Raw genomic sequence first — 26,315 nt, forward strand, 5'->3', positions numbered from 1 at the left:
GGCACAGGTTGCCCAGAGCAGCTGTGGATGCCCCATCCTGGCAGTGTTCAAGGCCAGGCTGGATGGGGCTTTGAGCAACCTGGGCTAGTGGAAGGTGTCTCTGCCCATGGCACAGGGGTTGGAACTAGATGAACTTTAACATCTCTTCCAACCCAAACCTTTCTATGGTTCTACGATTCTATACATCTTAACCATTTAGGCCCTACCCGTCATGTAACAGAACAAGAGCTTTGTGTACGCTATTAAATGCATTTTTTCAAAAGCTAGAACACCACATATATCTTATTTAAAGATAACATTTCTATGTCCTGTTAGGTGGGTATGTTACCATAAAGGCTTACACCACACTTCAATGACTATGTGGAAGAAGGACTGATGTGTTAATATTTAGCTTAAAAATCTACTGAGATTATGAAATAAGAATCAACTTTTAACATGGATTTAACTATTCAGTTTCCATTATAAAACTCAGACCAATATTGTATCTTCCTCTCAAGGACCAAAGAAAAAAAAAGTAATTTTATTGCTAGAGAAGAGCCAACAGATTTCAGCATTAAATTATTCCTAGAAATCTGGTAGCATAAGCCTGGCTTGATTTTTTTTTTTTTAATATGGAAAATCCCTTTAATCATACGAAGTATTTGTCACTCTTGAGAAAACAGATTTAGTTTGCATTGTTATTATAAGTTGGAAATAACTCCATACTTGTACACTCACCTCTGCAGAATTAATGACTTTCTCCAAACCATTTGGCAATGTCTCAATGACTTCAGTGAAAGAAATGCCCAAATTCTTAGCTACTGCAGCATCTTCTGCACTAGTACTAGGAATTCCTAGGAGGGGAGAAAAAAAAAACCCCAACAGTTCTGGGATTGACTAACAAGGGTATCAATTGTCAGTTTGAGGATAAAACATTTTATTTCTATGACACTCTCATTATAATGACTTAGGTTTCCCCAAAGGAGTTTAAAAATCTAAGAACAATAAAAATCTTTTCATGTTCTTTAAGCAGCAAAATTTAAGCAGCAATAATTACAAACACATTTTCTCAGTTTCTCTGTAATCCAAATATTCATCAATGTCTTACCTCAGAAAAGGCTGAAAATTTGATGGTTCCGAAACAGCCTAAAAATAAAGCTACAAAATTTGGATAATAATATTTTCAATACAGTTATATTTTCTAAATGTAATATATTTACATAATACAAATTTTAATGCTATCTGCAAATAGGAGAAACAAATACTAATCAAGCAGCCGAAATAATCCTCTTGTTTCAATATTAAGTTTAATCTCTTTCTAATTTCACAGTTTATTAAAATGTACCACAACACAACAGTCTCTAACATTACTATCCCTTTAACTTCTTATGAAAAATATGCTTTGTTTATAAACTCAGGAAAAAAAATCTAATAACATCAATTCTCTATTCATAATTATAACTACTGAAAGCACTTCCTACTGCTGTTCCAATCAGCTATAGAAGTCACAGTACTTGAGGCCCCTGGTGCTATCTTTCCCATTACATCTTATTATTTGCAACAGTTGTCCGTCTTCGTTCTACTTTGGAGGACTACCTTTCAGGGTGAGTTAAGAAATTTCTTAACTTTATTATCACATGTATTCTGAAATAACACTGAGATACTAACAGATTTATTATTCCCACAGACAGATACATCTTTCTGCATATTTTTTTTCCTTTCAGTGATAATTTATTTAATATTTTGAACCATCTTGCACAATTGCTGTCATCTTTAAAAGCCAAAGAAATTTATTCTGACAAGCCAATGACAACATTAAGTTGATGAAAATTACAGACAAAATCTCTTAAAATACTGCTGAGCACATTAGAATTATTAACATACAAATGACTTAATTCAAAAGCAGTTTAATGATCATCTTTGTCCAGACAATGAAATGCCTGCTATACATTAGCTCTGCCAGTATATGGAAGTTTGGTAGCAGATAACTAAAGAAAACCAAGCAAAACTCTCCTGTGAAAAATAACCCTTTAACTAGCAAAATACGGAATCACTATTTTATCTTTCCAGCAGATGTACGCTCTTGTCATTTCAAGGCCCTATTATAGAATAATATATGTATCTTAATTTGTCAAAGAGCCCTGCAGCCTGCAACAGGTGGCTTCACAATATGCTCTACACACGGAAAAAAGTGGGTCCCGCTTTTTGGTCTTCCTTCTTTGGAAAAGATGATACTATTAATGTACATTTGCAAAGCTCAACAGCTGGCATCCAGAACTCCCTGGGAAAAACTGGGCTGTTTCCAACAGACATAAGGCCAAGGTACATGCCAGTGAACAAGCTGGAAGTTTTTAATGAAAAATAAGATTAGGTATCTCAAATTATTTGGCTTCTTGTACACAAGGAAAGGTTCTGGTTCTTAAAAACAGATTCATCTCTAAAATATAAGACGCAGGCATGTTATAAGTAAGGTATACAGCCAAGTGGGTAACTTCCACCAGCCTTGTGAGGGTCACCCAAGATGTCTTTGTACCATCAGCTGGTTTTATTCATCCCAGTTGTTGTGCAGGAGCAGCTGGTATTGGCAGTGGTACAGAGAAGAAGGTAGCAGCTTCAGGGCAGGAAAGATGTGTCAACAACCAGGAGGCAACAAAAGGGAGTTAAGGGATAAGGAAGGGAGTGGAAAGGGGGAGGAAGAGATAACTGTTTCCTATTAGGACTGGCACAGAACACTGCGTGCTCAGTGCAGCTGAGATGAGACCATAGCAAAACACAGGAGTAAACAAAAAGCTCGGAGGGTGCAGATTAAAATGGACACCATTTTTAAAAGTTAGTACAATTTCCAGTTTTACTTAGAAGGACAGTCACATCATACTTAGCTACCCAAGCAGAGGGGCTAGGCTCCCTGTGCCAGAAAGGAGCAAGACGGGCTGCTTCACAGCACAACTCTGAAAGACACCCCAGGTGATTCAGAGCATCCTCTAGCAACGCCCTTCCCCATCCATTTATGGATCCTCAGTCCTAAATTAGGTGCCTTAAATTGTGGGAACACTTCCTTTAGAGATGAAGGATCCAAGGTAAATGTCCAAGGCTACCTGAACAGAATTGTTACCTATTCTGAATTATTTCACTGACCTCAATGCAAATATTGCCACATAAAAGTCAAGCTTGGAAGTTTTGTACATTTACTGTCTGAAACATTTCTCTGGAAGGATACATATAATCTATGTAAACACATGACACAAAAAAAGCCGTAAGTCTGGGTAGCTGGGCACAATATTTATGTCAAACAATTGTACAGTTCTGTTAAGGATGGTGAGAGACAGCCAAATACACATGCACTGTAGGTAATCAACCTTCTTAAGATATGCAGATCCTCAAATTTAGCCCATTAGACTAATTTTATAATATTTCCATTAAAATTTATCAGCCTGTAAATCTCTTACCCCAGACAGATTCTACATAGCTACTTCTCCCTTCCTTCACTAATGAAGAACAGAGTTCCAAAGTCTAGAAGAAAGCCACTGTGTTCAAAGATTTACTGCAACAGTATATCTCATCGCTCCAACACAGCAACTGAGAACTATTATTCCACTTACGCATTAAAAGTCACATACCTATTTTAGTATCAAGAAAATTCTCAAAATTGGTTTTTGCTGAGATGACTACAGGAATCTCCTGACTGGTCAGCAAATTCACAGCTGTCACTGAAGTCAGTGAGTCTGAAAACAGGTGTTAACGATCATGGTAAGTAAAATATGACTGAAGATATGCTAAGAACATTAATTACTATTAGAACTCAGTTTATCTTAAGCACACATGAAATTAAAATTTTGTTTAAAAAAGAAAGACAATGAAAAGCCTAATCACATTTCTAAAAAGCTCAGACATATCAAAATCTTCATTAAGTCAGACTGATAAATTTTCATGATTCTTATAACAAACACCTGAATAAAAACAGAGTAAAATTTGGATTATAATAAAAAAATTGAGTACTTGACCAAATGCAAGCCTGCTGCAAAGTTGTATGAATTTGCTCTAGTAAGCCCTGAATTATATACTAGTGTACACTATTACAAAATTATGCAAAAAAAAAATAATAATCCAGCTATTCAGAAGAAACTGAAGGGGAGCACACTTCCTATACTTTTGATTTGCTTGCTTACAGAAGAACTACAAAGCATGAGAAATATTGACCAGTGTTGAAACAAACGAAACTAAAAATCCTTATTGATTTCCAAACAGACTATTCACATTCATATTAGAGATGAGGAATCCAATGTCCACAGGGAAGGGGAGAGAGAAGGAGAGAGAATCAAGGGTGAGAACTGTGATAAACTGAAATTGATTGACAATGTGTAGCTTGGGTGGCTCAGCAACAAGAAAATCAAATCTGAATACTCCCAGCTTTGAGGATTCAAACCCCAGATCTCATTCTGGACTGGTTTCTAACTTTTTCAGTGCCTTTAAGTTGATGATAATTAAAATAATTAAAATAGCTAAGAGCTTCCCTTCTCCTATCTTCATAGCTAAGTCTTAGGTTTGTATTGCAGGTCCACTGTCTGTGGAAAGTCTTAGGTTTGTATTGCAACACAAAATCTGCTTGAAATAAAGTAAGAGCATTTTAGAGAACAGGGCTACTGTATCTCATCACTCTTCTTAACACAAATTATATATTTATTTATTTCTGATTATTACTTTTTCAAATTTCAGGTGTCTGAGATATCCATATTCTAGAAAAAATTCCTCCCATTCAAGCCACTGTACATAGGTTTCCTCATGTTTTAAAAAAAAGTACAAAAGCAATCATTTCGCTTTTTAAAAGCAACTAACCAAAAAGCCTCATGAACAGGAAGCTGAGTGGGTAGGACAGTCTGCTTTTAAAAATAACTTCTCTCTTTCACCCAGCAATAATTTTGATTTTATGCTGGAACCCAAAATAGTAACTCCAGTTTATGAAGACATTCTTTCTTGAGCTCACTGGCTCAACATCATTATTATGATAGCCATAAAGAGATGGTATTACAGTTACAAATGCAAAAGAATGTATGCATAGCATTATAATGAGATAACGAACAACATAAGGGTCATATCTTTATCTCAGACACCTCATGCTGTCAAAACTAGAATACTTACCAGACACTAAATGAACATAAATTTATCTAGGCTACAAAACTGAATGCTTCAAAACTGGTTGCTCGTCTCTATTTAAATAACAATAGCCTAAAATACAGAGCTGTACTCCAAGAGTAAAGGTATCAGAACTGTAAGATACCTCGCCATAAAAGTTGGCTTTTTTCTTTCCTATAAACCATGAAAATATATCCTCCTCATTAGTTAAATCAGAACACAGTGAAGAAAGGGAGTTACAAGTCTATCTCCATTGAAAACAATTACAATTAATTGAATTAAAATTTTAATATTACTGGTGGATTATTTAAGAAATCTTGGTTAATGTATGGCCTATTCAAGACCATTCAAAATTTCTTTTTATTCAAATGCCATTGTTGGCTCTTCATATGTACCATGGCTGAAATGTGAATCTGAAAGTCCATGTAGAAATTCTTCTCATTTACATTCTCTTCTTTGGAAAATACCAGTTTGTTCCTCTGAAATGCTCAAGGAATAGTAAGAAATACCAGCCAAGTTCAACAAAAGAATGCATATAAGTATATTTACAAATAGCAGGAGTACACAACAATAGCAGAGTTACAATTCTCGAATTGTGCCTCTTTCTCAATGACTTATGGCTGTTATTATTCTGAATGAGAGTTTAATTTAGCTTAACCAAAATGTCAAGTTTACTGTTAAAAAACACAAAAATAGCCTTTCCAGGTATTTCTATGTAAAAACAATTAAAAAAAAAATACTGTTATCCTTATTATAAACAAATTTTGCACTTCTGTGGTTTGGCTTAAAGCACCAGATCCAACAAAGATACAGGCAGGTACATGGATGTGCACTTCTGTGGTTAGTGCTTTGATTTGGCCGAACTATAAGAACTATACACATTCAGGCTCCATTTTTTTCTGCTAGCAAGAAAACTTTTTTAAGGTTATAGAAATGAAGCACTCAAAAATAAAGCAGGTTCTGTGCAAACACCAGAATTTCCCACAAGATTCCTGCTTCATTGCTGCTGATATCAGATGTTACATAGACAATGAAACCTCAGCTTTACCAGTGAGGAAAAAACCAAACACTGAACACCAGCCTGAAGTGGGAAAAAAATAATATTCTGTATACATTGTATTTGGTCTTGTAATTTTCAGATTTTTCAACAACAGAAAAATAGTAGACCAGGCAGAACTGGTGGTAGAAGCCTTCAAGAAACCAGTTAACACCAACTGAAGAATTTCCATTTGTCTGTATTCTCTGTACAAGTTATGACAGAGTATAGGGATACCTTGAATTTACTCCACTAAAGTAAGGATCTGCACAGCAGAGTATTATTTTGCTAGCTATCAATGATCCGCTTTACTATCTATTAGCGATCTATTGCCCTCTTTATGTTCCCTATGACAGGAACAGATCATGGTTGGTGCAAGAGCTGGTACTGCTGTCCTTGTGCTAACAACAAATTACTGTAGAGCCATAAGATTTTCCAATGGGCTGACATAGTCAGAGTTGGACTATTCATTTCTGGTACACAAGGAAACAATCTCTTCCATTGCTTTTATATACTATGAAGTGTTACAGGCACTATAAAAGGAAGAATTCTAACATAGCTGCTCTCACCACATCTAAAGCCAGGACAGGCTGATGTGATACTGTTTGACATATACCAAGAATCAAAAGACCTGTCCCCTCTCAACAGGAACAGCTCCTGCTCAGCTTGACACATATTCTCTGAATATCATTCTCTAAAATTGTTACTATTCTACAATAAAATGCAGTATCGGAAAAATACCACCTTTCCCTGGGATGAATTCCCTCTGAAAGACTTCCTTAAGGCTGCTATTCCCATGTAGCAGTCTGTGAGCTGGTAAGATATATAAATGGGAGGCTCCATAAATGGCTTCAGGTGTATAGGTGTAAGCTGCTAGCTTCTCTCCTGTTACTTTACCATTAACCTGAAACAAAGCAGAAAAAATCCCATTGGAAGTGCAGCAGTTTTAGACTCCTGTTGCTTTTTATGCAACTAACAAACCTACATCACCCTGTAGAAGTGTGCAGTTGTCAATACCAAGCCAGATGCATTCCCACTATAGGGAGTTTCCAGAATGAAACCTCAACAAAATTTACTTTTAAGACCTTGAGAAAGTTGCTTTATAGTCTTGCTTCAGTTTATCCAAATACATCTATTAAAAATAAATTATAAAATCATGTAATATTACACTGTGCTACTGAGCTAGATTCAATCCTTGGTTAAGTAACCTGAAATCCTTCTATTCACTTTTACTATGCATGCCTTGTTTTCAAGAAACAGACGTGATGTTACCTCTGAGATCGAAAGAATTTAAGATCATGTCAGCTATGAGGCATTCTACCACAATTCTCTGATGAAGTCAATACTGCAACTTATGCATAGGAATAAAATATTAAAGGTGGCACAACATTAAAACAACTGGACATAAAATAGTAATAGAGGATTGCTTAAGAATTACCACCTGGCACTATCAGCAGGCTTTGTATTTTAGATCAATTAACTGTGGAGCACACCGGGGTCTTAGAAGGAGATTTTTCTACAAGAGGTATTGACATACATTTTCAGAAACTGATAAAAACAACTTAAACACAAAAATGCACCTTCAAGCAGTGTGCAATTTAGAGGCATTAAGAAAGTTTAAGCTTCAATTGGAAGTTCCAAAAAATTCAATCTTTTAAAATAAGAAGCCATTTTAAAATGTTAGACCAGAGTAGATGAGCACAATAAAGCTTTGAGGCACAAGGGCTGAAATTCCATCAGGGTCTCTGAAAATCTCTTCTGCCACTATTGTATTTGAGAAGCCTTTTGAATCTCTTGAGAAAAATGGGAAAATCTGAAGTCCTTCTCTAGATAATCATAATTTTCTTAAGGTTTCTTTTCCCTTCCTCTCCTTTATTTCTGGAATTCTCTACAGGTCCATCACTACCTAAATGTGTGTTTTTCATTATTTTAATTATTATATGTAGTAAATTAAATAATGGACAAATATAAATAAAGTCGCTTGCCTGAGGTCAGCTAGGGTCTGACAGAGAAGGTGCTGTGCAGAGAGGAGTGAAAGCCCAGCTAGATCCCAGCTGACTTGTGCAGTACCACTTGATACTGCTCTTGGCACTGCTCCCCTAAATGTCCTGGCTTTCAGGAATGCTTATTAGCTGGCATGTATTTTGGCATAAATACACACAGCCAATTTGCATCCAATGTTGCACTTGAACACCAAACCCTTTCCTAAGGAGGATACCGGAGAGCATCTCTTCAGCCCACAAGTAGCTTCTTCAGGAATCTGCGTTGGTCTGGGCATGAATATATAATAATCTCTTTTAGCAGGTTTCAGGATTTTTAGATCTGAAAATCCATTCCCATTACACATTTCAGGCATTGCTGTTAGCCCAACCAAGAGAGAAGCATTGAAATTTCTGACTTACCTTTAGCAAGAAGTCGAGAGAGCATCCAGTGCAGTCACCTATCCAATTTGCTTGCATTTCTTTTATACCATACCACTCGGGGAGATCGGACAAAGCATCAAACATAGCCTGATGCAGCAAAAGAAAGAATCAGGACATTCAGCTTTGTGAGCATACAAATTAAGACTATGGGTTTAATTATAACTAACAGCAAAATTATAAGGTTTTGGTAAAAACACAGGAAGAGGTTTTTATTCTGCTGCTGCCTCAGATTCACCTCTCCAAGACCAGAATCAACAGAGCACAAGCCAGAGGTATGCTGTCTCCAACAGAGACCCTGTTGTTACTAAGAGACCTTCCTTTTGAATGAACTAAACCTTAAACACAGAACAAAACCCTTAAATGAAAACAAACACAGAAAATATTCCCAATGGATGTAACTTGTGAAAAGTGTATCTTTTCTAATGTCCTAATGAGCTGAACAAGGCTACAGATACATATGAGATGTGCTTGCAGGTATGAAGCCTACATTTGGATTAGTTGTTCTAGACAATAGCCTGGAGATGGCAGTCAGACAAAAGACATTTACATGTCCTAAAATTTTCAGGCTCTGACTTAAAATGACAAAATACAGTTTCCAGCTGCCTATCATTTTTTTGTATTTCATGTTGATATTTTACCAAGCACAACAGGCTGTAAAATTGAGTGGGATCTTTAGGTGATACCATCCTGTAAAAAAGCCAACAATCTAAATCATAATAATAAGGATACATACTAAATTCAAAATATACATAATAATATAAAACTAACATAATTGTTATAAGCAACCAACAGCAAACTGGTGAAGGATCTGGAGAAAAAGTCCTATAAGGAGCAGCTGAAGGGACTTGGGTTGTTTAGCCTGGAGAAAAGGAGGCTCGGGGGGGCCTTACTGCTCTCTGCAACCACCTGAAGGGAGGTTGTAGCGAGGTAAGTGTTGGTCTCTTCTCCCAATTAGCAAGCAATAGGACAAGGGGAAACAGCCTCAAGTTGTGCCAGGGGAGGTTTAGATTGGATATTAGGAAAAATTTCTTCACCAAAAGGGTTGTCAAGCACTGGAACAGGCTGCCCAGGGAGGTGCTTGAGTCACCATCCCTGGAGGTATTTGAAAGACCTGCAGATGTGGTGCTTAGGGACATGGTTTAGTGGTGGACTTGGCAGTGCTGGATTAACAGTTGGACTCAATGATCTTAAGGGTCTTTTCCAAACCTAAATGATTCTATGATTCCATGATTCTGTATCATGCAGCAGAGAAGAAATTGTTGGCTCCTTCATTAGTCATAATGTCCAACAGCCAACCTGCAACTTCTATGTACATTTATATTCAGCAAGAGATATATCCATATATTTATGTGCTTTCTGATGTGTGGCTTGGAAGCATAACAGTCTATCCCAAGTCAACTAATACCTGCCTAAATAATTTGAATAATATGTTTTTAATAAACAAAATCAATAAAAAAGTAAAGGAGATGTGCAAAGGGATGCATAACTCAAAGCTCATGTCATTTTTCACATTTTTGTTACAAATACTCCGTGACTGTCCAAAATCTTTACTTTGGCAGAAGTACAGCCAGAGGTATGAGTCACTTGGACAGATGGTGGATGTGCTGAACAATTACAGCTAAAATGTAAGAATAAGGCAACACACTGAATAATTTTTCCTTCAGCAAAGTCAAGTGTGCAAGCTCTTTATTATCTCATCGATTGCTAACAGCTTGCTAGGATGGACAGTAGCTACTATGTGCTGCTCAAATTAAACAGTGGGTTAGTTAGATAATTAGTGAATATACAAGTCATTATTTTTCAACTGTTGTGCTTTAACTACATTCTTAAATATTTTCAAACTGAGATGCATAAAAGACACTAATTACTTTTTGGTTACTGCTCTGTTGTATACCTATCATTCAAAATACAACAAAGGGCATGGCCTTCATAAATCATAGTATCACACCACCACTTGGGATTATTATTAAATTCATTTTCTGATGATTTATAAATAAAAGAATGGTAAGGTTTTGGAAGGTTTTTAATCATACTGTAACTTTTATCAGTTTTAGCTCACAATTGCAAGTATATTATATCACAGAGAATTCCAAACTCTCATCATTCTCATTAATTTTAGTGTTCCAGAGTCTACTGAGCTTTATCTGCCATGAATGATCCATGTATATATAAACCTACCGAAGAATTACGAATCACTGGAGATATAAACAGATATACAGAGATATATACATAATAATTGGATACATTCTTTGTAAGAATTTTATGTATTTTAAAAAGAATGAAATTGTGCCAATACCCACAGAACTGGCTGGACACATTAGCATATTTTAATAAATTCTACTGCTTGGATATCCATCCTAATCTACATTAAGTTTTGCTGGCAGAAGCAGCTAAATGTGCAATTGGTCTACTGAAACTGTACAGTCTGTAATTGCTTGACAGCAAAACTTTCTAGATGTTATTTCACTGCAAGATTAATTACATCAAGAGCCTTAATACCAGTGTGATAATGATTTTAACTGTTGCTAGTTGGCCTTATTAGAAGCTATAGGCCACAGTTTGAGTTAGCCCAGTTTTCTTGATAAAGCAATTGCTTCATGCAGCTAAACAGGAGAAGCCAACTCAGCTTCACCTGAATGAATATAACAAAACTTCTTCTGCATGGTGACATAGCCTAGCAGCTTGCAAACACACCCCCTTTGCATCTTAATAGGCACATGAACAGTAGTATAATATGATTTAAAAAAAACCAAACCAAAAAAAACTTAAAAAAATTTCAATATGGAATTATGATTCTCTGATCTTTGTACTCAACACTACTTCAGTTTCTTGAATTTCAGGAATTCAAGGCTACCAATAGCAAGCGGAGTAGAAAATGAACAAGATGTAAAACAAACATTTTACATAGTGTTGCAGAGGCATAAAATACACAGTATGTATACTGCTAGCATGTTAATTATTGTTTCTGGATGGTAAATTAACCTAGGATACTCACTAACAGGAAAGTGGCAAAACATTAATTCCTACATGCATAAATAAATTTGTACATTCCAAATTCATTCGTGCAAATTAGGTTTTTAAAAATTGCTTAAAGAAAATCCTTTCAAATTTTTTTCATTTTCAAATCCAATTGCACTATAACCTGCAAAAACATAGATCTATAAATATATGTTAAAACTGTTATTAATTTTTTAAAATGATCACACACAGCATGTTTGAGTATACAAAACTTGAATTGAACCTGACCCACACTAGCATAGAAAATCCCGATTATTATAAGCCGGTGTTTTGAAAGTTAAATATTAACTCCCTGAATTTTGCTTCCATGTTCCTTTTAAAAATCACTGCCATGTTTGGTAAAATATCTTCTGAATCATTAAAGCAGTCCCATGATTTCTGCTCCAATTATTATTTTACAATTACTGATACGATTCCTTAAACAAAAATCCTAACCCTCAAAGGCATGTACATAACTCCTAGGCATCTGTTCCACAGGTTTGTTAAGTAGGTAACACAGAAAAGGCAATCAAGAAGTTTCTCAGCAAACAGGCAAATTAAAAAAAGCAAATCCTTGGATTCTGCAAGGGACAAAGAACAGCAGCAGCATTATAATCCATTAAGCAGAGAGTGATGAGCTTATGAAATAAACTCTATTTTCAAGTTTCTGATGATGACTTAAGAGTGAGAAACTTGGAAACATTAGGTAGTAGAGTCTTTCTACTTTCATTTTTCATGGCTCCAGAAGAGACAAGAAAACTTCAAATGCAAATGTCTAATTACAGGAGAAATTACTCCCATCTTAATTAAACACAAGTCAAGGTAAAGCATAAATACATTTTGGCAGTCTTCCAGATCTAAAGATAGATGGACTCAGGAAAATGATAAAGAAATCAAAGCTATGTTCAGGAATGAGAATAACTTCAAGGCTCTTACACTTTTAGGAAAGTTTGACTCAAGTGCTGGAGAAGCTGAAAATTCAGGATAAACTAATGTTTCACAGAACCGCTTTACTCTTTCAGAACACCTACAAAATTCCGGCATTGCTAGAGGATGAAAGTCAACCAGCTCAGATGATCAGAGAGTCACAAAATCGAGATGAGTTTGCTGAAAATTCATCACAAACAACGTTGACCAAGTCTGAAACTAGCAGTAAAGCATTTGAAAGTGGAAAACTAGTCTCACACCCTGAGATGTTTAGTCTGTTGAAGATTCATAGAGAAACAGAACTTCAGTTTAATAATCTTCGGACAACAAAGGTCCATAAAATCAAAAAATGGAAGTGCTTTATAATTTCCCAAGAGTATCTTGACTCCAAAAGTCCCCCTGCTTGTAGTTCAAAGAGGGAGGATTCTGCTGAGCACCTGAAAAATTCAGTCTCTGATTTTGGGAACTAAAATTTTTAGCATGATCAATGACTGCCACTAATTTCATATTAGTAAGCATATTTCAACTCCTCCATGATAGTAAATGAAATAAAGTGAAAAATCTAAAAATAAGCTATTAAAGCCAAAAGTTTACTCTTTTTTTCAGTGAAGGCATTTTAATGAAGTTTGACAAATCTGCAATGTAACAAGAAGACTAAAACAGAAAGGACAGCAAAAGGTTTCCTTTCAAAAGCATTCATTAGCAAAATAAAATTGTCTTCTAAGTTAAAATAAAATTGAAAAGCTTTGCTTCTGAGGAAGAGCCAAAGAAATATTTAAGATCTCTTTGGATTAAAATGAAATTCTTCACTTTAATTGATCAAGCTCCCAAAAGAGTAACCAAATATAAACTAAAGATTAAATGAAATCATTTAATACAACTTAATATATTAACTAAAGTATAGGAAAATAAAGTTAGGCTGCCCACTGTTTTATTCTGCACTCTACTGCAGAGTTCCAGCTGTGATTATGCAGTAGAGCTTCTGCTGGTATTTAATCTTTTCTTGTTTTGTTGGGGTTTTCCTACCTTCAGTAGTTTCTGCCTGTACTATAGTAGGTCATTCCTGACTCTTCTTTCCCATGTGTGAAGCATACTGAAAACATACATTAAAAAGGAGCAGTAACACTGTGTATACTTCAAATTCTCTCTGGTAAATGTCTGAACTGTCAGCAGTTTTCCCCTTTCCTTGCCCTATAATTTATGGTCAACGAACACCTCTGTTTTGATTTTGTAGAACTGAGGCAAAGAAATGATTCCTCAAAAGCAAAAGTAAAGCCAGTGTTCTTCTGCAGTTTTGCCCTCCAAAGCTGTTCTCACTGTAGCAATAACCAAAAAGAAGATACTCCCTTTGCAATACAATTAAGCATATCTTTGGGATAAATATGTAATCGATTCCATAAATATAAAAGCTCTTTAAAACATTTGTTACCATTTTTAGTAGTACCAAGCATTCACTGTTTTGATCAATCTTATACCAACAGGAACTTAAATTTATATTGCTGTAGCGCTAAATGAGATGCTGCATTTTAACTAAGGGGAAAAGATCAGCCTGGTCTGGATGTTCACAAACAATCCTGTCTTGCCAAGCTAACAAAACAGGCGTCATTTTTTTATTAATGAAGTGCTAAGCAAGCTGTGGAGACAGTGCTCTTGGTCCCTGTCCAGGAATGAGCTCTCAGCCTGACTCAAGAGGAAGAGTTTAGAAGTGAGGTTTATCAGGCCCGTTCTGTTGGAAGAAGACAACTACGAGCTAGACCCTAAGTGTAGGAAGTGAAAAAATCACACATAAAGCATGAAGAACTAAAGAGCCAGCATTTCAATTCTCCCTCAATGATGAGGCGTTACCTCACACTATGAAATCCAAAGTACCGTCAAGACTCTCAGCGTTCTAAAATGCAGCACTTCAGTTTCATTCTCTTTCATTATCGTTCTGCTTAATACCTCAGAAATAAAGTAGAAAATAAAAAATCAAGCAAAGCACAATTATGTTAAATAATTCCAAATCTATTCAAACCAGACAAAAGAGCTGTCAGATGCAGCACAAACCCAGAGAAAACCTGGAGATGAACTGGTAGATCGCTTGTTTTCCCTTCACAGAGTCAGCACCATGCTAAACATCTAAGTTCCTGCACTCCATGGAATGTGAGAAGGATTTGTCCCTAAATGCCTGTACACACACACACATCCCTGGCCCCAACTAAGAGAGAGTACTACTTATCTGTATGGCATCTGCAAATTAGAGTGGCAGAATTCTGTAGGCTCTGTCACATTTCCCAGTATTTAAATTAAACATACATACAATATCTTATTGCTGTGCAGAAAAGGGTGATGATTTAAAGCAAAACCTGAAGTTTCAAAAGTTGCTTCTATTTTATTTTGTTAAAAAAATAGATTATTCTCCAGTTATTTAATTGATTTTTGAAAAGTAAAATATGAAAAAGTATCAAGTAAAATTCATTTAGGAAGAATGGGGACTATGCAAAGATTAACCTTAAGGATTCTGATTTGAAGATTCAGTTGACTGCATAAAAAAGCGTAACAGGAATTTACAGATATACACAGAAAATACTAACATATACAGATAAATTTTTCCAATGAATCTGCCTACAGATTTAGCTGAGTAACCATAGCAACTAAATGTTTTAGCTTAAATATCTTAAATGCACAGATAACAATTTGAATAATAATGCCATCAGTTAAGGCATTAGACTTTGATCCAAGAAATCTGTCAAAAGAAAAATTACAATTAAAATGTTCTTTAAAAATCCATAAAAGCTGCTAGACCATTTTATATGTACTCCACAGTTTAAAAAATGGGTCACAATTACTTTATTACTTTACATAATCAAATGCTTTCTGCTAAGTGTTTAATGTACTGTCAGTATTTTTTCACTTTGAAAAAAAATTCATTGCCAACGGTAAATTGCCATGTGAGCCAACACTGCTTTGTTTACTTGCATTTTTATTTCAAGAAAGGACTACAAGCTGGTGCACCAACAATAAAGAAATCAAAACAAATCCACAGAAGATGATTCCTCTGGACACAAGAGAATTTAAAGAATAGCATGTGTAGGAATGAAACACTGACTCCTGTAACACATGAGATGCCGTCGCAGCCTGTTACTGATCACATAACTCCTTGCTGCTATTTGACTAGTAATTTAAGCATTGCAGATGAAGATTACCCTTACTGGTATTTATTTTCATTAAGGTTATGAGATACAGGAGAAAACATAAAATGATAAATGGATGAAAGAGACGAACACAGATGACTAGAAAGATCATCAATACGCAGTATAAATAGGCTGAATAGTTACTACAAAATAATTTGTGGGTGCTCCAAGTAGAAACTAAGTTGTATACATATATATTCAGCCACTATTGCTAGCTGGTAATTTGCATGAAGAATTAAGGGATAGCAGATTCGTTAAATGTACTTTAAATAGAACCTTGTCTATGAAACATGGTTATGAAACAAAGATTTACATTTTCCTCAAAGCCACACAGAAAAGGAGTTACTTACTAGAAAGAAAGCTTTTATTCAATACCTTCCCACTATATCATCTTAAAGAAAACTCCGGGATAACTTCTGGAAGTCATAGGGCACAGATCTGCAGAGAGCCTTGTTGCAGAAAAAGGACAAGGTGGAATTTTCTGGCATTTGGTCTTGAATTTCTGTAAACTTTTCAGAAGTAGTAACAGTCTCCATTGAAGGTGACCAAATCAATGGTGCAACCCATGGTGATGCAACCAAAAGGTGACCAGAATCAAATGGCTTTCCCCATGAGATACCAAAAGCAGACTAAAGCCTCACTGGAAAAAGATGAGTGGGAGAAGTAAAACACACTTAAAGAATACTAACCCTCTAAGTCTAGAAGTAGCCCAAGTGGGAAAAAAATACAAATCTTCCCCAAAAAATGCATGGATTAAATTATTATCAGATAGCTTCTTAGTGCCTCCCATTTTTTTAATTTCAAAATGAAAAGCAGTGAAACTTCAGTGGATAACAGAAATCTAGCCACAGAACTCACTGAATGCCTGATCCACTTAGTGCTCTACCTTTTCCCAAACTTAGTAAGAACACCTTGCACAAGGAAGGAATGTATCTGCTCTGTGTCCATGAACTTGTCCAAGCTATGAGACAGGAAATAGAGGGCCAGGTGTGCTCTTACATGAATTCTGGCAGTATGGCTCAAAGACCTAAAAGCTACTGACAGAAAACATAGATCTTTGGATCAGAATGGTTTTGACCATGCTAATGTGGCACCATCTTGCCTTAACCTTCTGGACATGTTCAAAAGAAGCAGAACTGGACATAGGACGTTCAACAGGCAATTGACTCAGATATGGAGAATGAAGACCTCAGGGCCAGACAAGTTCTGGAAAGGTGAACCTCTATTTCTATTGGGTTTTTAATGCAAAAAATGTTGACCAAAAAAAAGCTGATTTAAAATCCCCAGTTCCATTAAAGATAATTTTTATAATGTCCTCTCAGATTTCCCATTTACAGGAGTCTGGCATATGGAGTACCATACACAACCTTCACCAACTAAGCCCAGCTTGAATAAAAATGCTCTCTTCTATTGTAGCGTCTTGAGCCTTCAGGTGCCTGAGAATGATTACAGAGATAGTACTATACACATATTCATGGTGAGCCCCAAACAACTGAAGAAAAAGAAAAGCAAGATCCATAAAGAACATAATTGTTGTACTTGTTTATCATTAGAAGCACAAATATCTGAAGTCTCTGAATGGCAAAGAGTTTCAAGAAAAGGAAGTTGTACTGGTAGTGGCTTGGGTCCTTGACGTAATCTAGAAAAATATCTTTATGGAAGTGAGTGTCTTCAAGATCAAGAGATACGAAATTATTCCCTCTGCTAAAGTGAAGGAATTGTCACCACTGTTATCATCCTAAAATTATATTAGTGATTAAAAATCTTTAGCTTTTTAAAATTAAAGAGATGTGTCTATCCTCCACAGTTACTAGGACTAGCTCTGCAAAATCTGGACCCTCCACTCCAAGATATAAGCCTCTGTAAAAAAATAAAGGTAAATAAACATCTTCCTCTCAATAAAGCCTGGCCTCCTGGCCAGGGATTTTGTAAAGAAATGAGGAAGAAGGCTTGAAGAATAGGCGAGGAAGAGTGACTGCTGTAAGCATGGTGTTCAACACTATGCTATTTAGGATGATAGGGATTCAGATCATCTGTCAACAACCTGAACGCAAAGAAAAAGTATACAAAAGAAACAGATTTAGAAAGGGATTCATGTCTTACTACTCTTTGAAAAGTACTGGGATGACAACTGTAAGGAATGAAGAAATGTGTGCAAAGTTGAGTTTTGAGGATAATTAGTTAAGATATTCAGCAAGAGGAGCCAAAATACTTTGGCTTCTGTCAAGACCTTCCTGGTTACGTCAGTGTGGGCACAGAGTCTCTAAGAGACTGAAGTACTTGGACAATCTTCAGTCGTGGCTTGCAGCTCATAGGCCACTCAGAGCTGTATGGCCAAACCAGTCCTCTTCAGAAAGTAAAGATACAACCTGCTATGTTATCTAGCTTCTTGCAACTTGAAAGAAATAGATAAATACCGAAAAGGGAATTTATTTATCTTAATCTTCCAAAGCATGAAATCCATCTCATATCAGATATTGGACTTAGAATAGCAGAGCCTGGTTATTCTTATTTGCTTATTCTTATTTGAAGGTTTTGGGGAGGGGCGGGGGAGGTAGTAGTTCTTTTCCCCTTCTACAACCAAATGTTTAAAGCCCTTGCCAAAAGAAGCAGAGTGAGACTGTTCAAAATGTGCCAGAACCACAGCAACAAAAATGGGAGTCAGTGCAGTGGAGGGTGGGTAAAAAGGAAAATCCAAACCACCTGCTGATACTTGGTAGCATCTGTCACTGTACAAGAAGTGACAGCACATGAAGGCAATGCTTGCCAAAGCACTTGAGGTGGGAGCAACATGGCATCATTCATCAACCTGGTTGTATCTGCTAGCATAGACCCTACAGAATATCAATCATGCACAGAACAAAATTTTGGGAAACCTTTACAGAGATCTGTGGAGTACTCAACTGTCCTCTGCAGTAATGCTTAAAGGTTTTGTTGAGTTCCTCCCCAAAATGAAATGCAGAAGCAGCGCTCATTCATGATGCCACTAAGATGTTCAAGAACAAGAGGCTGTTTGCACTTTTTCCGTTTGTGTAGTTAGGGGATATGGTAGTCTCCTGAGGTGACATCTTTGGGGGGAAGATGAGAGGGGTGTTGTAGAGGCACAAGTTCCTTCCTGTCATCAGCTAACCTGCTTATTGCAGAATGACACGTGGGAGACGTGATCATCCCAAGAGCTGATGCTTTTCCTGTAACAACATTACTTAGGTCAGAGGCTAAAGACAAAAGGTAAATCCTCCTCCCTAAAGCAGGGTGGATATTGAGCAAGAGGTAATAATCCTGTAAGCCAAAGGTATTTTCAAGGTTACCGAAGAGCTCCTCAGTCTTACATTTTGGTCTTTATGAGCAAAAATTTAAGGCTGATTCACCTCTCTTAGAGGGAGATAAGAAAGCAGTGATTTGGTGCAAGCATGGATACAGCCCAGAAATGCCAGTCGTTATTTCCTACAACCTTTGTAGAGACAACAGACAAAAGATGTATCAGTAAAGGTAGAAACTTCAGTGTAGCTCCAGCCTCAAACTGGGGGAAACAGTGAGTTGGGGCAGACCCTGAAACATCACAAAGGTGATTGTGAGATCTAGCGACTTGAGCACCAAGAAAAAGCTCTGAACATTGTGATCATTTTGTGATTGTGTAGACATGCTCCATTTTTCCTTCAGCTATAGCAAATGTTCCCTCTTTACTGCCAGAACTGGCAGAACAATCAGAAAACATGCATCTCAAGCACTCTCTTTGAGTATGAGGAATCAAAGCATCAGGCAGGATATCTAAAGTTTTTCTCTTTATTATGAACAGACCTAGAGTGAGACCTGGATTTCTTCTCCCTGGATGATGGTGGAACTTTGGTCCCTTGAAAGAATCTCTCTGAGGCTCAGGAAAAGGGTCAAAGATGAACTGTTACTATTTTCTTGGGAATAACTTTCTCAATATTTACTTGAAGTCTCAATACACAGAACACTTGGACGGAATAAGAACTTCACCCAGACACAACAGGAAGTCAATACTTTAATCTCAGAAAGCATAAAGCCAAAAGTTTTGCTGAAGAATTCCTAGGTGTGGAAGCTATATTGTCCCATCACAATCAAAATTTGAGCTCATAACACAAAAGGATATTTGAGTAACTTGAAAATATTTTTTTTTTTTTTACATTACAGATAATGGAGCAGAGTATGAAGTAACCTAAAATAGAAGGTCCAGATGAATCTTCAAAAAAGAGCACTTAGTCACAAAGAACTATAGTTCAGACATGTGGAAATGAATGCTAGGTGACAGGCTGTCCCCCACTGCTTATACCATGCCCATCAGTCCAACAGGCTGACTAGGTGAACAAATTTCTAGTTCAAAAGATTGCACAGCTGTACACTTAAAACACAGAAAAGCACTTGATGGTAAATATGGGGTGACAACGTGTGAATGCAGAATTCATTCATTCACTTCTAATTTATGCTTTTTGATTTCTCCAAAACTAATCTCACACCAATTACTTAGAATTCTTTAAAAATGCCAACAGAAAAACTTCAGGGATATTTTTTATATACACACATACACAGGGATAGATCACATATATTATTATATAATTATACATCACACAAACATGCATATATAAAAGACCACATTCAGCTTGATGAGTATTTCTGGATGAAAACTTGTCTCGTTTAAGTGCTACCACAATTTCAAAAAACTGTATTCTCATACCTTTGCATAAGCAGTTGTTTTGATAAACCACTGTGTGAGGTATTTCTGTTCCACTTTTGCTCCTGAACGCCATGAGCAACCATTGTCATCCACCTGCTCATTAGCTAGAACAGTCTGATCCACTGGATCCCAATTAACCAAGGCCTAAAAACAGTTGCAGGAAGAAAAAATATTTTCAGCAGCTATGTCAAAACCAGAATCTTACTTTTTAAACACCAAAAGAATTATCCAGAAACGTTTCTTGGATCCCTGAGTTTTCCACATTTTTATAACATTCATTTAGGTTAGCAACAGGGGCTCAACTGAATATGTTTTGAATAGTCATCTTCTCAGAACTCAAAAAACCCAAGAATGTAGTTGGCAGCATTTGCCTTGATTGATCATGTTAGGAGGATAGGCTGACACTTGAATATTAAATAGGTAAGTGTTCCAATTGACTATACTGCAGAATACATAGTCTGATGCTTAAAAACTGTTCACCACTAATCCAAAAGTGTTGAGTCTGACTGTGGGGCATGAACCATCGAGGACCTCCAACTTGAGAGAACTGAACCACAAAGAAGTATTATAGTGGTCAACAGTATTTCATGTGAAAGATTTGATATTTTCTGCACATAACTTCTGTCAATGTGAATTACTTTTGGAATCATCTTTCCTTACCAAAACAAATACATTAAAGAAAATTAAAGTGAAATAAATGTTTGTGTTCAACTTTACAAACCTTGTTTTTTGAGAGCTAACTGAAATACCAGGCATAACATACTGATGGGGAAGAGCAAAAATCAAACTCACCCCCTGACAGCGTTAACAATTTTGCTATCGTTTATCATAAAGGATCTAAAATTACAAAAGAATCCTAACTGTCTTTCCAGAAGTGGTATTCAATGCTTGACATTAACTTGAAAAAATGAACAGGAAGAAAAAGAAAAATACAAATAATGAAAGCGATTAAGAAGAGTAAACCATTATTCCAAGTGTTATTTAATATTTGAGCTAAATCAAAGCTAAATCAGCCTGACTGAAAAAAAAGTAGCTTCAGCTCCATAGCATTCTAATACATTACACATGATTTGAAAATTTCAAATGCATTCTTTGGGTATGAGGAGAACTTTAGTATCCCAATCTAAAAACCAGTCACTGCCCTCATATTATTCACTTGACATTTTATCTATCACGGATCACCTTCTGAAATGCACTAGTTTCCAATCAACTGATATTGCTTAATTTTAAATATGTTGTGTGTTCTTAGAAATAGTAAATATCACAACCATTTTACAAATCTTACAGTGAGAACAGCACAAAGACAGATGCATGGATCTTCTTCCTTAGGAATATTGTTGCTGATTTTGTTATCAGTGTTGGTGTATGTGTGTGCGTGCACAAAATCTGATTACTTATATTGATTTATACAAAATTTATTATAATGAAATGAATGAAAGTCATTCTTTGATAAGAACAAACACCATCAAATGAAGCTTGAGTGAATTTGGTATGTCACTGGAATTTATACTTTTTACACTCTGCCTACATTTCATCTGTTACCTACCAACAACAACAGACTGATTTTTATAAAAGGCTTCTGAAAATTCATTGGGAAATTAAAAGCAATCAATATATTCCACTATTACAGATCTGTTTTCTAGACTTTCAGAAAACACAACTTCTTCAGTAATGACAGAACACACTATGAAGTCAGTTCTAAATTAATTTTAATTTACAACATTCTGAAAAAAATCCCACAGCACTACAAAGTTAAAATAACATCTAATGAGACGTAAATCAGATAATATTAAGTAGTAATAAAATGCCAGTTGCATAAAGCAGTATTAGCATATGCTTGTATTAAACTGGCTATGACTCAAAGTTGAGAAAAAAAACCCTGTTGCTATTTACATGACATTGGATCAACTTTATGATGGAAATTTTAAAAGCTAACTGAAATTATTTATGTAATTATTTAGGATTATATGTTCTCATGAGTCATGACAGGAAGATTTATCTAAATAAATCATGCAAAACAAAATAAATATGCATTTAAGAAATCTGTAGCTGAAAGGTCTTGTACATGAATTTTTAAAGTTGCATTTTGCTCCTTCCATCTCTCATAGCTTTTTGATGAATATCCAGAACCTGGATATTAAATTAAATCCTTCGTTCCTACTTGTACCTCACACAGGCAATTTCTTGACAATGACAGCCTCTGAAACTACGGCCCCAGGAAGCCACTAAATGTCATCTACAAAAAGAGAGCACAGTACAAAAGCATATAGAGTGCACCAGTTATTTAGATCTTACTACGCCAATGTAGACCATATGCTTTTAAGATAGGATTCATCTTGTCTAAATTCAGGTATCTGTAACATAAGTATCTATCTCCAGGTTTGGTGTCTATGGCTTGACTACAGACTGCAGATATCTAATCAAAATAATGGAATCTAGGCACCTATAAATCTCAAGCTCAGTAAGACACCCAGGCCAGGTCAATGACCTCTACAGTATATTGACTAGATCAGTGCTGCAGGAAGAAGAGAGGGGATTTTGCTAAGGTGAATAAAGATGCCCTCTAAGGATGCAGCAGCACCCAGACAAATACTGTTAATTCTCAATAACTGCAGCTCCCAGACAAACTGAGTCTGTGTCTCGCTACCAGGGTAATTTCTGGCCAGACACACATGCTGCTGGAACAGAACGTTAACTAGGCTAATGCTCTGCATGTATTATTCTTATTGCCACAGTGAGGATATGAATTATCTCCTTGTACCCAAAATGAAATTGTAATACAGGAGACATCAAGCTGTGCAAAAGCACTACCTAACATATATTGCAGATACACTGACAACATGGGATAAACGCATGCTTGAAGTATATATGACTGTTTGAAGAGACCCAGGGTTATGGGATACCTCTGCCATCTGCTCCCTGTCAAAAAGCAACCAGTTCATATGCACCAGAGATTATATCTCCTACAGGTTGACAGATGCTGATTTAAGTCCTTAAACGGATCCTTGACTTGTAAGAGGGAAGTAGATCCAACCACTGGTACCCAAACACCACCAGGATCCCACAGTTCTTGGAGCCTGTGTGCAAAATTTGTTTTGTGTATCGTCATGGCTTCTAACAAAGCAGCAAGCCTTCTGCTTTCAGATTCACCTGGGATCAATTGTCAAGCAAACAAATTGACAGATAAAGTAAGTTTGTTATGGCAAAGCTAGAGTTTGATTTTTTTTATTACAAACACAAGAAATAATTACAGGAGAAAAAATGGGAAAAAACCCACAAATCCAGCATGTTAGGACACATCAAATACCGAATCTTTTTGCTGGCTGTCATTTAAAATCTCTGAATACACCTTGCATGAAAACAGAAGTTGCTCAGTAACACCCTGCCATTCCAAATGCTACCTTTCACCATCAACTCCTTTCTCTGGGTTCAAAGAATAGTTAGAGTACATCCCTAATTATATCCTATGGAGTTTCCTGGTTTCTGTAGAATACAAATGAAATGTCAAAGCATATTTAAGAAATCTTAGTTTCCATTCTAAGTGAGAAACATTCACTCAATTGCAGCTTTGTTTAGGTGCAGCTGTTCAGGTATTTTGGAACTGAGTTGCGTTGGGTATTCAGAGAGTTCTTTAGAAGCTCATTTAATATCTTTGTTTCGCCTCCTGCTTAAGAAGTTAACCGAACCCTTCCCTTCTCAGATAGCCTGATACATGTTACTTACAAAATATTCCAAGGTCAGTAATTTCTTAAGGTACTGTTAACTGATAAACAGCTGTGATAGTCTTATAGCACCTAATACTTCTGTAATATTGTACAGATCACAAATAGGGTCCAGGAACTGGACAGTTATGCACATAATCTCCAATTATCCTATCAGTTCTGACACAGCATCAGAGTAATGTTATACAGTTAAATAATCTCACTGCTGAAGAGACTCCTAATGATCACATTACCTTGTATGTTTTCATGAGAGGGAAATCAAGATCTAGAAAATGCTATATTAAAGCTCTGAAATAAACTAATAGCAGCTATATTCTGGTCCTGCGCATCAATGTAAATCACTGACAAACATTTCTAATGTGACTTGCTACAATACCCATTCATGTTAGTTAGTTACATATAAAATTTAGTTACATATAAAATTCCTTCTATTTTGCACTGATTTAAAACTAATAGAGCACAATCCACTTAATGAATGTGAAAGGACAATCCAGAAATGTGCCACTGGCGTCAGTGACTTGAATTAGTGCACCTGCCAAGTATCCAAGGTCAAAGTTTGTACGTACCTCTTTTTGATACACTATCCCAGCTTCAAAAAGCTTAAGAAAGAAATATTGTGTCCATTTGTAGTACTCTGGTAAGCAAGTGGTTATTTCCTGTAGAAATTAAATAAAAATTCCTGAAACTATACTTAGTATTTTATTACAGCATTTTAACTTAAACAATTAACTCAGGAGTGTGTAATACATGCCACAGAGAAAATATACATGTTTATGTATTTATGTACAAAACCTACTTGTGTAATGTTTATAATGAGTGATATTCACCTGTACATGAAACCAGAGAACATAGGCTTTGTGTGGGTTTGATGCACAAAGAAAAGTTCCCTATAAACATGGAATATAAATCCCCTGTAAGATCAATGCTGACAGATGTAAGAATGGAAAATGAATAGAAAAATGACCACAGCTGCCTGAGCAGGGAAAAAGCAAAACTCAGAAAAAGTAGAATATCAAAGAAGTTGTATTAGCCAGGTTGCCTATCCCACTGTTGCTCAGCAATGAAAAGTGAGAGCAGAGCCTGTTGGCTGTTCAGAGGCAGCTGGGAGCTGGCTGCAGAGAAGCAAGCAGACCAGAGGAGCTCACAGCTGCAGCAGCAGATGCAGAAGGACATCCGAACCGCCCTGAGGAACCAAAGCTGTTGACAGATACAGCGTGAGGCAGACACGACAGAATATGGGGCAAGGTCCTAAACTTCAGGATGAAAGGCTTGCGAAGGTTATCTCACAATCAAAGATCAAGTAAGCAACCCTATTAAAAGGCAAGCCGGCTGTAGTTAGGGGAATGCTCTAGGTTGAAGTATGGAAAAAATGAGTCATAAAAGTAGTCACAAACGAGGGGGACTGTTAAATGGGAAATAAAGACAGATAAAAATAAAAGACAACCTAAGAAGGAGTAATGGGGAGTTCAGAGAAGAACAGCAAATAACAATGTAATGAAGAGCTTTTTTAAAACTTACATTTTCTAAGTTTTTAGTGAACTCACATAATTAAAAAAACACTTACTTATCAATTGTTTACAATGTTACACATTTTAAATGTTTGTTCTTAAAAATACAAGCTGCCCTTCTAATAAACATCTTGATATGCAGAGGTGACTGAAGGATTACGTGATTACAGACTCCCAATTTTCTCTACACAAACACAGCGGTTTCATAGGTGCAATGGAAACACATATGCTTGCGCCCATGCATTTTAAAGTTTGGCCAAAGTAAAAACAACTCACTCACGCAGTATTTAAGCTCTAATTACATCATAAATATATAACAATAAACAGATCACGTTTCCCTCCTCAACAGTTTCCTGTTTAACTTGCACTTGTTTAAAGAAGAAACATTTCTACAAGTTTTCTGTTTGACCATGTTTGTACTTACTGAAGTGGAAGATGACTCTTACACCGAACTTCAAATCAACAAGAACATCTCTTTAACTTTAGAGTTACAGGGTTGACAGCAAGCCACTGATAAAATTTATTCCATTTGCAAATAGTTATTGACCATGTGAAATGGCTCCAAATGTGAAATGTCTTTTACCCAGGCTTTCCTATCATCTAAGCTTCCCACTACACACAACTTCAGTAATATCATCTGCTACTCAAATGACATCTGAAAAACTCTAACATAAAAATTCTATTCTTTTTCTACAACTTTACATTCCAGTGCTGAAAAGCTGCT

General features: G+C 36.2%; 1 protein-coding gene across 3 annotated transcripts in view; it reads right to left on the minus strand.

Annotated features, from left to right (window-relative positions):
• The window catches only part of LARS2 (leucyl-tRNA synthetase 2, mitochondrial), an 88,643-nt gene that overhangs the window by 38,480 nt on the left and 23,848 nt on the right, over nucleotides 1–26,315 (minus strand). For all 3 annotated transcript variants that reach the window (XM_055708467.1, XM_055708466.1, XM_055708465.1), the window contains 6 exons: nucleotides 24,650–24,739; nucleotides 20,362–20,505; nucleotides 8,548–8,655; nucleotides 6,890–7,049; nucleotides 3,597–3,701; nucleotides 718–833 (listed from right to left, as the gene is read on the minus strand). In XM_055708467.1, coding sequence (XP_055564442.1) covers nucleotides 718–833; nucleotides 3,597–3,701; nucleotides 6,890–7,049; nucleotides 8,548–8,655; nucleotides 20,362–20,505; nucleotides 24,650–24,739 — 723 coding nt within the window. The remainder of the gene's footprint in view (nucleotides 1–717; nucleotides 834–3,596; nucleotides 3,702–6,889; nucleotides 7,050–8,547; nucleotides 8,656–20,361; nucleotides 20,506–24,649; nucleotides 24,740–26,315) is intronic.

The sequence above is a fragment of the Falco cherrug genome, chromosome 4 (assembly GCF_023634085.1).
Source record: "Falco cherrug isolate bFalChe1 chromosome 4, bFalChe1.pri, whole genome shotgun sequence".
In the NCBI taxonomy this organism is placed as follows: domain Eukaryota; kingdom Metazoa; phylum Chordata; class Aves; order Falconiformes; family Falconidae; genus Falco; species Falco cherrug.